The sequence below is a fragment of the Vipera ursinii genome, assembly GCF_947247035.1.
Source record: "Vipera ursinii genome assembly, chromosome: 6".
Classification (NCBI taxonomy): Eukaryota; Metazoa; Chordata; class Lepidosauria; order Squamata; family Viperidae; genus Vipera; species Vipera ursinii.
Window position 1 is genome coordinate 60,713,969 of NC_139515.1, and position 15,400 is coordinate 60,729,368.

General features: G+C 37.6%; 1 protein-coding gene across 1 annotated transcript in view; it reads left to right on the forward strand.

The window, feature by feature from the left end:
* Positions 1-2,896: 2,896 nt before the first annotated feature.
* ENTHD1 (ENTH domain containing 1) overlaps positions 2,897-15,400 on the forward strand; it is a gene marked incomplete at its 5' end in the record, with an annotated part of 48,441 nt that continues 35,937 nt past the window's right edge. Inside the window, 3 exons of the mRNA XM_083365188.1 lie at positions 2,897-3,245; positions 6,801-7,010; positions 10,156-10,265. Of these exons, the coding sequence (XP_083221314.1) occupies positions 2,897-3,245; positions 6,801-7,010; positions 10,156-10,265 (669 nt within the window). The remainder of the gene's footprint in view (positions 3,246-6,800; positions 7,011-10,155; positions 10,266-15,400) is intronic.

The following is a 15,400-nucleotide window of genomic DNA, read 5'->3' on the forward strand; positions in this document are numbered from 1 at the left end:
GTGGGGCTACAGAAGGAACATCCTGATTGGTGAAGTAGGTGGGTCCTGCAAATGATTGATGGCAGTTTAAAAAAAGCAGATATAAATGGCTTAACTGTCATAGCTGAAATGTTTCCTCAGGTACAGCAGGCTAAGATTAAATAGAATAGAAAATTTTATATAGGATTGTGATTAGTAGTTTGGAGATAAGGTGTAGTCTCCCCTTATGGAAATCTATTTGAAGTTATATTGGAGGTGTAGCCTTTTATTTTCCTTCTGTGGTGTAAGAAATATTCATCTTATGTGATGGATAAATAATAACAGAACTATACAGTAGTTTTGTATTAGTAAAACTATTAACACTTAAGGTGTATAGATTTGGAAGAGAGGCTGGGATAAGAGATGCTATCTCTTATTTTAAAACATTTTGAATAGTCTGCTGCTGACAGTACATACAATTCAAATAATTACTATTTTACCTCCAAAGTTGGGTACATCTCACTTTTGTTTTTATAGGTGGACCATTAAGTCTGTAAAGTTCTTGCAAATAAGTTTTAATGGGATGCTACAACTCCTACAGATTGTAACTATAATATATGCTGTTGTTTTATTTTTAATTGATTTTATTGTATTGATTGAATTTTGAATTGATTGCAGTCTAGCTCTACAGTATTATGTTACATAGTTACTGGTGAAGCAGATTTGGCCAGTGGCGTAGCGTGGGGGGTGCAGGGGGGGCCGGCCGCACCGGGCGCAACATCTGGGGAGGGGCGCATTAGATGCATTTTACTTTAATTACATCAGTATTTTCATAACAAACAATACACGTGCTTGGGGGGGGGGTAAGGGTTTCTTTAACTAATCTAGTGGAAGAGACTCGAGTGCTAAAATCCACGGCTTAGGGGGGGCGCAAATTACTTGCCTTGCCCCGGGTGCTGACAACCCACGCTACGCCACTGGATTTGGCACCAGTTCCATACAAGGAAATCAAAACAGTCTGTTGAAAATCAAACCAGGTTGGGATTGACCAAAACCAAACACACATACAAAAAGCAAAAGGGTAAAGTTTCTGTTTATATGATATCACAATAGTTATGTGCAATTTGTGGAAAAATCCCTGATCAATATTTGCTGCTGTGTAGTGTAACCAGTGCCAAAGTGAGAAATTGATTCACATTAAAGCAAATGCAAATCTTTTGATGGAAGTTTTAATAGATTCATTGAAACACATTATCAAATAATTTTTTTTCTTTACAGTATGTGAGCAATACAAAGAAAAAACGATTGTAGGTGAAGTACAGATAAAAGGAAGAATTGGCAAATGATAAAGTGGTTAGTGCTAATCAATAGACTCTCCTGCCTCACGGAGCTGGGGATTTACCTTTGGCAAAATGTTGATTTTACATATTTTTGAACTGTATTATACATTCTTTGATTAAAAATGATCAAAATATAAAATAGAATATTTTGATTTCTTGCTTCAAATTCCTCTAGATGCTGATCATAAACCATTCTTAAACAGCACTTTAGCTGTCAGGCCAACAATATTATAAAATGTAAGGTAGAAAATGAACACTTTTATTATGTATTGTAATATTTGACATTTGGCTGTGTAAAATCTGATTAAAAAATTGTGTCTCTGACCAAGGCTGGTGCTGTCAGAGCTTGAAATCAATTTGATATATGATTATAGCAATATTTTATAGAGATTTAGGAACTCTCTAGAGATGTATACACCTTGATGCTAATTAATGAAGAGAAGGAAGGAAGAAGCAATGAAATTTTCATTAATATGTGACCAGAAAATTCACAATGATTTACGGTAAGCTGTTTAGAGGCTGCACTGTCCTTGAAGGCATCACTGTAGCACTAAAATGCTCATCTGGTTGCTGGCACAAGCTGTGAATTCCAATTATTAAGCTAATCAATATAGATTAAATATTTTCATAGTCCTGCAGAGGCCATCAGACAAATGGGCTATTCTTTTTCTTCTTTCTTTTTTCTTTTAGAGCCCCTCAGAATATTTAATGCTTTTTCAGAGGCACAAAAATTTCTCAGTTGCTCTGTTTGAGAATTATAACTCCTCAATTTATACTCTAATATTATTTTCCTAATTGCATTTTTCAAATCATAATTATTTACTGGGGCATCAAACACTGTTTTTTAACCAGTAAGTGTGTGTATGGATACGTCACCTAGCAGGTAGTAGAATTTTAGATACTCTATTGTGTATGTCTCTATGTGTAATTTCTGATGTACTAAACCATTGAGAATATGCCATAGATTTGTTCCTTCTACAACTACTACAGGTTAATGCTAATCCATATTTCACCTGGTTTGGGCATAAAAGGGATTTGTGGCCAAGAGAGGAAGAAGTATCTTGCACCGTTTCAGCCCATTCCCATATCTTTTGACCTGTAGGATTTTGAAATGAACCAGTTTTTATTTTCTATTGGTTGAACAAGTTTAATTATAGTTTCTGATTAATAGTTGGAAAAAAAAATAAGTATTTCATATTAAATCTCTTTGAAAATTTTGTATGGCAGCAGTCCTCAACCTTTCTGGCTCCATGGACCAACACCAGCAGGGGTGGTGGGGGAAGGGAATGGTTTTGCGTGTGCCACTTAGCTCCCATGTATGTGCAAATGGATGTGCTTGCCCGGTCTTTGTGCTTGCCTGCTGCTTGTGCGGCCTGGTTCCCAACAGGCCACGGACTAATACCAGTCTGCAGCTCTGGGGTTGGGGGTCTCCTGTTGTATGGTATCATTCTGATTGGTGACATCAATTTTCTGCTATTTTATCTACAGAGGTCTAGTGGTTACTGCAATGGAAAATGGAAAGAGAGAAAGCAATCATAGTAAAAATCCTTCAATGTTTCCCATCTGTTTAATAATGCAAACAACAATTTGCTACATTCATGGCACTCAGAAGACATGTAAAAAATTTCGTGAAAAATTATTCTGAAGCTGAGGTAAAAGTCAGAGAAGCAACTTCTAATGACCCTTGGGGCCCTTCTAGTTCTCTAATGATAGAGATAAGTGACCTAACTTACAACACAATTTCCCTATCTGAGATTATGAACATGATCTGGCACAGGATGAATGACCATGGAAAGAACTGGAGGCACGTATACAAATCTCTTACACTTTTGGACTATCTCATGAAGAATGGGTCAAAGAAAGTCATACAACATTGTCAAGAGGGTTTTTTTAACATTCAGGTATTAAAAGATTTTCATCATCTAGATGAAGCAGGAAAAGATCAAGGTAAGGTTTAAAGTACTTGAATGTATCCATTAAAATTAAATGGATGCATTTGTGGGTAGTATTGGGTAGCGATACCAGATGTGAATTGCAAACCCCTGGAGAACCACTAGATGGCAGTAAAAAGATAGTGTTTCCCCTATCTTTTTGTTACCATCTAGTGGTATTCCTTGAAGGTAAAAGATGAGAGTGCAAAATGATGTACTCTGATGCATAATAGTAAAAAATGAAAACCTAAGATTATGTCATCTGCCAGTGTCAGCTAAATACCACATCTTATATTTCTGGACCTAAAATCCACATAGATGATGACTACAATATGGAACAAAAATTTCTGCTTGGGGAGAAAATCTAAGATAAATCTAGGCAAAATATTATAAGTGTAGATATACGGCTAACAAAGGTATGTACTGTTAAAGTATTGCTCTCGCCCAGACAGTCAGAAAGGTTAAATGAGGAAAAATTGATCTCTTTGAATTATAGTGCTGGGGAAAATGGTTGAGAATATACAGCAGGATAGCAGGAAGATCAATTCATTTGGTAGTAGTAAGACAAGACAATTCACTGAAAGCATTAATAATGAAGTTAAAGCTGAAATATTTTGGATGCAAAAGCAAAAGTACTTTAGAGAAGTGCTTGATGCTTGAAAAACTGGATAGTAAAGCAAAAGGAGCCTGCAGAAGACATGATGACTAGATGTTATTATCATTGATGGCAGGAGCATGAGTTTACAATATTTTTTTAAAAAGGAACAATTCAAAGATTCCTGGTCAATTGCTATCTATCAGGTCATGTAGAATTGAAAATAACTAAAATAACTAAACCTCTGAATAATAACAACAAAGTGGTTATCAAATTTTTGTATCCTAGATTTAGTAGCCTTAATATTGGAGTAATTGTAGGGATGGGGTTAATCATCTATTTCCTCATGGATTCTGAAGCAAACTCATAATTAGACATGAAGGGAGGCCATAGTTCAGTAGTACTGCATATACTTTAGATGTTGAAAAAGACAGATTCATTCCTTAGCATTTCTAGATAAGATTGCATGTTTCCCCTTAAGGGGTTGTTTAATCCATGGAAAAGGTCAATAAAAGAGTGAAAGCAATCATGACTAGGCTTTTCAAATTTGTGCAAAAGTACAATTGTTCTGCTATAATCCTTCCCTTTTCTCTTTCCACTGATGTCTTTGTGTGCAGTAGCATATCTTTCTCCTTCACTATCATCTTGATCTATGACAATGATGGCAAACCTTTTAGAGACCGAGTGCCCAAACTACGACCCAAAACCCACTTATGTATCATGGGGTGCTGGGTGGGCGTGGTCAATTAGGTGGCATGGCCCATTGGGTAGGTGTGGCAGCAGTGGTAACGGCAGACTGGGTGGGACTAAAAAGTTCAATCAATTAATTGCAAATTTGCGAGTTCTTTTTTTTTCCCTGTGAGAAGTTGAAATTGATTGATTGATATATTTTTTTTGCACATGTAGGAGGCCTAAAACAAAAAGGTTCTATAAAAGCCAGCTGAAGGCCTATGACTGGGGTGACAACGTTCGTCCCCACAGAGAGGGCTCTGCGTGCCACCTGTGGAACGTGTCCCATAGGTTCGCCACCATGGACTTAGGGTTAGGGTTAGGTCACCATGAACTTATAGAGCAAAATGGACTTCACCAACAAATTTGGAGTGATTGGGTATGGTTAGAAAGGCACTGACTTTTCTAGACTGCCCTATCTATGTTTCCTGGTAAAATACATGGGAAATTCCCATTGGAAAAAATTCCACTTAGGGTTAGGTTTAGGTCACCATGAACTCATAGAACAAAATGGACATCACCAGCAAATTTGGAGTGCTTGGGTATGGTTAGGAGGGCACTTTTCTAAGCCGCCTTATCTATGTTTCCTGATAAAATACATGGGAAAATCCCATAGGAGGTGAATTCCACTTTTGGTTAGGTCACCATGAACTGATAGAGCAAAATTTACATCGCCAATTTTTTTTTTTTTTGCACACGGTGGCGGAGGCCGAAAGTGAAAAGGTTTTATAAAACCCTGCTGAAGGCCTAGGACTTGGGTGATGGCACGCGTGCCAACAAAGAATGCTCTGTGTGCCACCTGTGGCACGTGTGCCATAGGCTCACCACCACAGATCTATGAGATTCCTGGCATCCCAGAATCTCATACATCACTCAAGAAATTATAGATAGTGAAGACTGGTTTAGTTTTTTGCTGGTATCATCATCACTTTACAAACTGCATACATGGTATTGATTGGATTTATAAGGTTGTTTTTGGCAGGCAAAAAACCATATGAATTAATTAGGCAACATGTAAAATTAAAAGAAAGTTATATCTAGTCATATAAGAATTTATTAATTCTTAATTAACAGCATAATCAGTCAGATCTCTGTATCCTATAGTAAACATGGCATTCTTAATTTTAGATTTTAGTCATTTAATTTTAATGATTTAGATATGTCAGTTATTTTTATTTATGTGGTTTAGAAGAGAAAAAAGTGCATATTGTAAAACAAAAGAATAGCAACTTATTTATTTATTTATAACACTAAAGCCATGCACTGTATTGTTGTTTTATTTCCTATTGACATAAATGATAGCGCGCCTTTTAAATAAATTATTACATCATCTTGCAAGATGCAGTGGGTCTTTAGTTTCTGATTGTTAGAACTGATATATAAATAATGTTAGGATACTTAATAACTATTTCAGTAAAAAGCTTCCTTTCTTATCACCAAAGTTTAATTATGTAAGTCTGTGATATTCTGCTTTAGGTTGGGTTACAAACTATTGTAGAAGAATATCCACTAATTGATGTATGTGCAATTTACAATGTTTAGGATACCAAGTAATAGATAAGAGGGATAAGTCATCACCTATCTCCTGTCTACAAAACAGTCCTTTCAGCAGTTCCAAGAGGATTGCGCCCCCATTTGCCCTCTTATTCAGGTGACCCTAAGGCACAAATAAACCTCCAAGTGGCCTCAATGGCTCTCAGAGAGAGTGCTAAAGACCAGTTGCCTGCAAAGAAATATGTTCCTTCCGCCACCACCCCAATCCTGTCAGAATGAATCCTTCCATTTCCCTCCTCCCAATCATCCTGCCAGAACAGATGAAGCTCCTTGGATGATAAGCAAAACATCTTGAAGGAAAAAAAAACCCTAAGAAAAAGGGTTGAAAAAGCACCCTTGAGACACAAGCATATTTGTTACAATATCAGAAATAACATTTCAGGCTCTATTTGCATGACATCCCCTATTTCTGAAAATGGCAGTTTCTCATAAAACTACTTTAGCTAAAGGAGCATATAATTTGTGGGCTATTTTAATAAATTCTTGTTACAAAAAAACAATTTTTATCAGTGGCAGGTATATGATGTGAGTATGATTTGAAAACCAAGAGAATTGTACTAGGTATTGTACAAGGTATCTTTACATTACTGGCACTTCAACATTTTCCAAATCCATAAAGTCTTGTATCGAATATAGTAACTACAGAAGGCATTAGTAAGCCTTACAAATTTATCAATATTTCTTTTTCAACAGGTTTCCACGTGAGGGAGAAGGCTAAACAAGTTCTTGCTATTTTAAGAGATGAACAACTGATGCATAATGAACGTGAAATTGCACGCCGGACTAGACGGCGCATTTCACATGCAATGCTTTTCTCCCAGAAGCCTTCTAACGAAGCTTATGTACCAGCTACACTTTGCTCAGATCCCATTTCAGAACTCCCTCCATCAGAAAATGTCCAACGTAAGGAGTAAATGTTTACATTGCTATCCATGTTTTTCCTTTTGAAAGTTTCAGCAATGTCAGTTTCATCATAATCTGGTGTCTCTTAGCTGTCATCCAAACAACTATATAACAGTATTCTATATAAAAGTTTTCACATTAAATGAAAAGTCATCTATTTGGCTTAGAAAGCAGGAAGTTAAGATGGACGTTTGATCTCATTCAGAAACACTCTCCTTGCATTTGAATTCTCTTTTGTGATGAACAAAATGGTAAAAATGATTTCATAGTTGGTATCTAATGGAAAAGCATTTTCAAGTGTATTTGCTCTTACTTAGAGCAATAATAAAGCTTTGGCATTTATCTTTTCAATGTTTTTCCTTATATTGATCTTGTGTAAAATGGGTAAGACTTTAAAGAAATTATAACCAATGTACAGTCTGGAAAATCACTGAGGTGAACAAATTAGTAGCTGGCCAAGTGTAGGAGAGGAACACTTAAATCTGAATTATTTATCAATTGCCATGAGTATATAAGATACTGATTCTTCTAATCAGAAATTCTGTATATAGGTTTGCATAAATTGCTGGTAATTTAGGAATGGATTAGTTATGAAAAAAGAAAATACAAACAAACCATTTAGGATCCAATCTGGGTTGGTCGCTGGGACCAGAGGTATAGCCTTTCGAGCTTTCAGATTTGTGCTGGAGCCCCAATCCTCATGGAACTCATCCTCTCTCAACAGAGTGTTTACTTTTGGCTATTCTATGCATTGTATTTATGTGATGCCTTGTTTTGTGTGGCTTTTTAGTTGATTGGAAGGTTGATGGCTGGTTATTAAGTTGTTGGCTATTGTTCCCTTGTGCTGCTGAGTCTTAGGCTCCTAAAGTACCTGTCCTAAGTACCAAAAAAGCCACACACCACCAAGCACCACCTCAATAATATGTGTAGCCCAAAGCACACATTCTGTTGAGAGAGAAGTTCCCTGACGATGGGATCCAGCATGAGCATGAAAGCTCGGAAGGCTAAATCTCTAGTCCTGGTGACTGATCCAGATTGGATCCTGCAACATTATCCTGGGCCGTGTATACTTGTCTTCATTTGTCACAAACTATTTAATTAAGAAATACTAGAACACAAATATTGTTTCAGTAGTATGTTCATTCTAATTGTTGGTTTCCATGATACAAAATAAAAACTAATTAGCTAGACCAGGATAGGTATCCTCCATGCATTTTGAATTACAATGTTTTCTTGGTCATGTGAGTTGGGACTGATAGGAACTGAAGTTCAAAACCTCTAGTGAGTTGCTTATTTTTGGACTGGGTTGCAAAACACAATGTACCAGGTCAGTTAAAAATCAGTGAATCAGGTCAGTTATTTTTAATCTTGGCTAGGATTTCTTGGGCATTAGGGTGTTGTAAAAACCTAGCCAGTTTATTATTGTGCAATATAGGGAAATGGTTTGATTCAATAATCAAGTTATTTACAGAAAGTGAACACAAGCATAAAGCAAAATTGTAAAACAAGTCCTATATGCACTTCTTTTTGTTCTACATCAAAAAGATATGAAGAAGTTTATTTTATTTATGAAAGAAAAATTAGTTTATAGCACTTTTCTGCAGGTCAGCGCTGTCTGCAGTTTGTCATTAATGAATATATACATTAAGATGGCTCACCAATTACACTGACGAAAACTGTTTTACTTTAGATTTGCTCAGCAGATCTGAGGAAATTTTTCCATTGATTGGGTTGGAACGTAACTATCCTGATTTGTGAAGTGGGGGCCCCCTCAAGTATGGAGTTAGCCTAGACTGTCTACATAAACACAAGAATGCTAGATCTGACTGTGAGAAGTCAGCTCCCCAGAGAAGGAAATATTAAAAGGGCAGAAAAATATATTTCCTAAAAAGATACTGAAGTACCAGGAAAGCATGCTCAGATTTCTTAATAGTCCCAGGTCTCCTTCCCCAAAGCAGAATACCAGTTCTACAGATATGCAAATGTAAACCATCAGGAAGGTTGGAGCTAGAACATTAAGACAAAGACCTGAAATCTACATAAATCCCACCCAAAGTCTAAGACAGGACACAATAGAATTAACTCATCAGAATACCAGAAAAGGCACACTCAGACTCAGGTCAAAAGTTCATGACACAGGAAATAGCCTCAAACAGGAACAGGAAGCAGCTCCAAACAAAAGGATCCAGAGGGTATAAAAACCTACTTCCTACATGTGGTCAGACCTTCTTTTCTGCCAGCCATCTTCCTGTCTGGTTTTCCTCTCCAATAAACTGCAATCTTCTTCCCAAAGCAGCTGCCATGTTTATTCCCAGCTTGGATGAACCACAATGAAGACCTTTCTTCCAACATGACCTTCTCTGAATGCCTTAGATTATTTGTATGCACAAAGATGGAAATATTTGACAATACCGATAATGGAGGAATAGTTGGTGAAGATGATAGAATTTGCTGAAATGGCTAAATTGACTTGTTTGATTAGAGAAAAGACAAAATTTATATTATTGGTGACTGAAAACTCCTCATGTACTTTTTGTATAAGAAAAAAACTTATGATTATGGTTCTGAAGATTTGACAGGATATAATATAGAAAGAAGGGAACTGTGGTGTAATTAGAGAGAGGTTAAAATGTAATTGCACTTAAAACTGCTGTTAAGATTGGAAGTCACATCTTTATATATTTCTTTATATCTTTTCTTCCTTCTCCTTTTCTTCTACTTTTTCTTTCTGCATTTTAGCTTTTTCTTTCCTCCCCTTTTCATTCTTCCTTTTTGTTCTATTTTAGTTTGTATTAGTTATTATTATTATTGTCAAAACTTTCAATAAAAATTATAAAAAAGGGAAATTTAGTGACAGGGATGATATTGGGCCTAATTTTATGATTCTTTCCATATATTTTTCACACTAAAAAGTACAAGTGTTTGTTCTTCATGTTAATTTCTTCTATTTTTGGAAAAAAAGAGATCGTATACAGAGTTAATAGTAAAATTCAACAGAATTCTATGGAAATTTCAATTCTGTCTCAGCATATGAATTAGCCTAGCCACCATTAGAGCAGCAACTTTTTTTTGGTCTAGTTAATTTTGGAGACATTTTTCCTTTTTACTCTCTCACACACTTACAATATATTGATTTCTTTGGCAGATTTGCTGCCTAGGGCATTACCTGCAGCAGAGCAAAACCAGCAGACAGGCAAAGCAGAAATAGCCCAAGAAGCAACAGTACTGAATATCATTACAAAGAAATCATCAGAGGTAACAATAGTGTAATGGGATCTTCGGTATGATAAAGAATCCTTGCAATTTTGGTAATTCTTGTGCCCAAGAATTTGTATGGTTATCTGCCTGAAGTAAATACTCTTTAAACCAGATATCGCAAAATTAATTGGTAACTGTAGAAATTCTGGCAACATGTTTCTTATTTTCATGTTCTACCTTGCCCATGAGGAAGACATACTGAAGTTGTCCTTACCTCTATTAGTATTAAAATAGCATTTTCCTCTTTATTCTGATATCATCCAAGGGCAGACAATGGCTGAGAAGTGGAGAAAGGACCAGCAATGGAAGCAGCAGATTTCATGCCAAGACAATGTTCTGCCAACTCAAGAATGAGTGAATAAAACTTCATGAAAACTAAATTCACTAGCAGCATTTAAATGAGCAGTAGATGGTCTCTCAGTCCCCATATAGTGGATCCTAGAAATAAAAATTGTGATTACTTTTTTGCCCTGTTAATAGCTGTTTAGAGATATCTAGTAGTCATTGTTCAGAATCAAATGTTGGACCTTTCTGTAATTGCTCAAATAATTGTTCTGAACAAGTAATCCTATTGTTCAATAATAGGTTATGTACAGTGCATGCATCCCAGATTAAATCATATATATTTCTTAAAAAGTTTGTATTATCTCAGACTAAATAAAATAAAGAACAAATATTGCCTACATAAATAGGGTTAATAAAATAATATGGCACAGAATTTATCATAAAACCCAAAACAAACCAAAAAAAACAAAGAGGCTGAGCAATCCAAACAAATTGACCAAATTGCTTAACTGGAACTTGGCCTTTTGTTGAAAAAAGTCTCCTATGGAGATATCAATTATATCAGAAATCCACGGCAGCAAATGGGAGTCAGACAAGGATGTATATTATCTCCTATTTTGTTTAATTAATGATATCCAAAACTCCTTTCAAGATAAATAGATAGATAGATAGATAGATAGATAGATAGATGATAGATAGATAGATAGATAGATAGATAGATAGATAGATAGATAGATGATATAAAAATAAACATGTAAACATGATGCAATTATACAGAATTAATGTCAGGTGGGGATGCAAAGTTTGCTGTGCAAATTTAGTTCATACTGTGCACTCAACTACCTGATCATCAATAATGTCAAGGCCAAGGTAGTTGTTTTGGGAAGAGGTTGATTAGGTATACCTGGAGCCTGGACAGAGAACATATTGATCATGTTAAGATCTATCTATAGTTAGGAATTGTTCATGCAGAAGCAGATTCCTAGCTTCCACATTTTAAGAAAATTTTTTATTTATTTATTTTATTTTATTACATTTATATACCGCCCTTTCCCGAAGGACTCAGGGCGGTCTACAGGGTGATTAAAAATCCAAAGAGCTACTAGCTATGCCAACACCATAAGACAACTGACCAACCATAGCAACCCAGGTTCTCTAATTCCAATCATAAGGGTATATAACAACAAAATAGTGATCATGTATCATGCAGAATCATGAGGATATAGAAATGCCTTTTTATTGGAACAGATATAGTCCACTTTGATGAAACACATCTTGGTGTGTGTGTGAGAATAAGTCTATACCAACTCCAGCAGTAAGAGAAAAGTTGAGTATATTCCATATACCAAGCCATCTAGTTATTAAAGAAGTTAATTATTGGCTGAAGATCTTATTTATGGACCCAAATAGATTACCCAGGCTTTGTTCTGCAGAGCTCTTGCATAACATGCTCCTCATGCTTCAGCTGCCCAACTTTCAAATGTCATCTCACAATATGGATTTGTAATCCAATTCAGCCAGATCTGAAGGCCAACATTTGTTTTAAACAACAAATCATTAATGTGGCTGTTTAAGAGGAATTGGCTGGCTTAAGACAAATAGGCTTCCTAGTTAAAAAAGTATTTAATAACTTATATGCCTCAATTCTTTAGAAGAGCTTTTTCTAGAGCTTGTTTTGAACAGCTTATTTTGAACAGCTTATGATTAAACAGCTTATGATTAACAGCTTGTTTTGAAAAGCTTATGCTTAAAGGCCTAGAGACAAAAACATATGACAAATGGTTGCAGGATTTGGGTTTGACTACTCTAGAGAAAAGAAGAACTAGGGGGAGCATGATAGCAGTATTCCAGTATTTGAGAGGTTGCCACAAAGAGGAGGGGGTCAACTTATTTCCCAAAGCACCAGAGAGGGAAGGACAAGAAACAATGGATGGAAACTAATTAAGGAGAGAAGCAAACTCGAATTAAGGAGAGACTTCCTAACAGTGAGAACAATTAACTAGTGGAATAGCTGCTTTCAGAAATTATAGGTACTTCATCACTGGAGCTTTTTAAGAAGAGACTGGAAATAGTATAGACTAGAGTCTCCGGCCTAAGCAGGGGGCTAGACAAGAAGACCTCGAAAGTTCTTTCCAGCTCTATTCTGATTGACTGATAGTTAGATTCTATGGTGAGATATAGGAACTTTTGTGGAGTTCCATTCAAAGAAAGACTGCATAATTGTAGTACACTAGCTGTTGAACACACTGCACATAGCCTCCTTGATTGCAGATTGTATTTTGCAAAAAGGTCTGTTTACCTAGATTATTATTTAAAAGCTAAAAAAAATGGTGCATCAAAGCAATCAAGTCCTATTAAGTTCGTTCTCTGGCCCTCCACCACAATCACATCCAGGGCCCCCGAAAACCCCTTGAACTTGACAGACAAGGTGGCCTTGCCTTTGACAGCAACTTGGGAGTTTTGGAAGTCAGTCAGAATGATGTCGGATGGCCTAAGCTTGGCCCACCTCTTGCTACAGTTGTAGACAAACCGGAAAGTCTCCAGGGAAATGATGGACACCGCTGAACCCGTGTCCAGTTCCATCCTGCAAGGAATGCCTTGCAGCTTGACTTGAAGCTGAAGTTTGGGCTTAAGGGGACGGTGAGCTCCCATGCGGCAAACGCTCTGGCTGCTGGAGCAAAACCCTACACTATGCTGCCCCGGGGCCCCGGTACCTCTCCTGATTGGTGGTCTTTCTGGCAACCTCTGCAGACTGACGCAATGTGGCTGGTTTTCCTGCAGGCCCAACATGTGGCTGTCTGGAACCTGCAGTCCAGTTGTTGTTGGTGGCCGCCACAGCCCAAACACCGAGGGAAGGGACTGCCTTGTAAGGAGTCTTCATTTCCTTGTTGTGGTGCCGTTGGATCTTGTCAACTTCATGGACAGAGTCGACGTCTTCTGGAAGTTCGGCATCCTCATGGTGGATGGCTGCCTCATGCTGAGTGCTTTTGGTGGGCCACATGGCCTTCACGGCTCCACTGGCGGCTTCGTCCGCCATGATTTCTTTTAAGGCTTCCTGGAGCGAGAGAGTCTCTTTAGCAAAAACTTTCTGTTGCAGCTCTCTGCTCCATAGTCCACAGATGAGTCGATATCGAAGCCTTTCTTCTGAAAATTGGCACAGGTGCGAAGCTTGTCTCAGTGCCACAATGAATTCTGTGGCTGTCTCTCTGGGTTGTTGAACTCATTGTTCGAAGGTGTGCCTCCACGCGATCACCGACAGCTTGGGCTAGAAATGGTCGCTGAGCCATTTCTTCAGGTCCACGAAAGTAATGGACTCCAGCTGTGCCGGTGCAACTAAGTTCTCTGCGATGTCGAATGTTGCAGGCCCGCAGACACAGAGGAGTGTTGTGGCCTTCAGGCCGTCTTTGGCATCTTTGGTTGGCACAGAGGTAGTTTTCTACTCTTGAGATGTAGGATGACCATCTCGCTGGGTGAGTAACATCAAATTCCTCAAGCTTTCTGACTTTCGCCATCTTTGGGAAGTCTTTGTGGCTCGGGTCTCTCGTTGCCTCATCCTGCTTCTTCTGTAGGCCCTGGGACTGGTCCGCAGGGTGGGGTGGTCACTAGCATGGCTTGCTAGACAGACTGGGTGGGGGGGAACACATTCCCTGCCAGGTGTTTTGCTGGCCTCACCCCCTAGTGACTTTCAGCTCTTCTGAAGAAGCAGGATCCCACCTTCGTCGCCAGTGTTGTGTAGTGAGTTCTTTGGAGGCAGGAAACAAGATGAGAGGTTTCAAACAGGAGCATTGATTTATTAAGGCAAACAGGAACAGAACTGAATCAGAGGCTTCTGCTCAGCTACTTATATGGTTGGCCACTAGGCGGCTGCCAATAGGTTTAAAGAAACCCATTCCCGCCCCAAATCAACCAATGATCTTCTTGGAGACTGCATGTCTGGCTAGTCAGCGACTGTTACACAGACACCTCAATTGAGCAACCTTAAGCAGCATTCAAAAGACACGTGAAAACAGTTCAAGTAAAATCCCAATACATTACACTATGAATTAACATTCCAATTTCTAAATGGCTTTTCTGGCATGAAGAGTCCAGTGATAAAACTGAAAGTGTGGCATAATCTTAACTTTTCCCAACAGCTAACTGTAGTTTAAACAGTGAAAATCTTGAGGGATACCTCTATTAGAAAAAAATGTTTAATATCCTACAAATAAAAAAGGTTAAAAAAATACAATTCATCTTCTGAGTTAAATTCACTTTCATCATTAAATGCTCAAAGAAATGCTGGAGCATCTGTCAACACTCCTTTGTGTAAAAATATTGAGATTTATCCTTTGAGCAGCTTCCTAGGAGCTCTTAGATTGAATTAAACAAAAGAATCAGAATATTTCCTGAATCCAAACCAGTGTAGATATAAAAAATCCTACTTCAGACCCAGTGGATTTGCTCCAATTTATAGAGTAATCAGATGGGGCACTAAGCCTATGAATTAGTGAAATGAAAAAAGTGCAGTTTTCTGGCTGATTTATTAAATGGAATGGATCATCTGCACATAGTGGAAATTTATATCGTGTGTCTATTATGATCTCTTTAGTGCACAACACATTTTTAATAGAAGAAAGAGGTTTTTTATACATAAATAAAAAGAGGTTTTATATATATATTCATTCGTATTGCCTACTTACCCCTATTGATGGTATTTGTTTTTCTCAGTCTCAGGTCTTCTATCAGAGGCCTGGGTGTCTGAGGATTCTGTGCAGCATATTAGGTGTTCCTAGCACTGCATTCTTCTGGAAAGAGAGCACTAATCTTCCTGAGATCTGTGGAACCACTCTCCCAGCTTAGGAGTTACA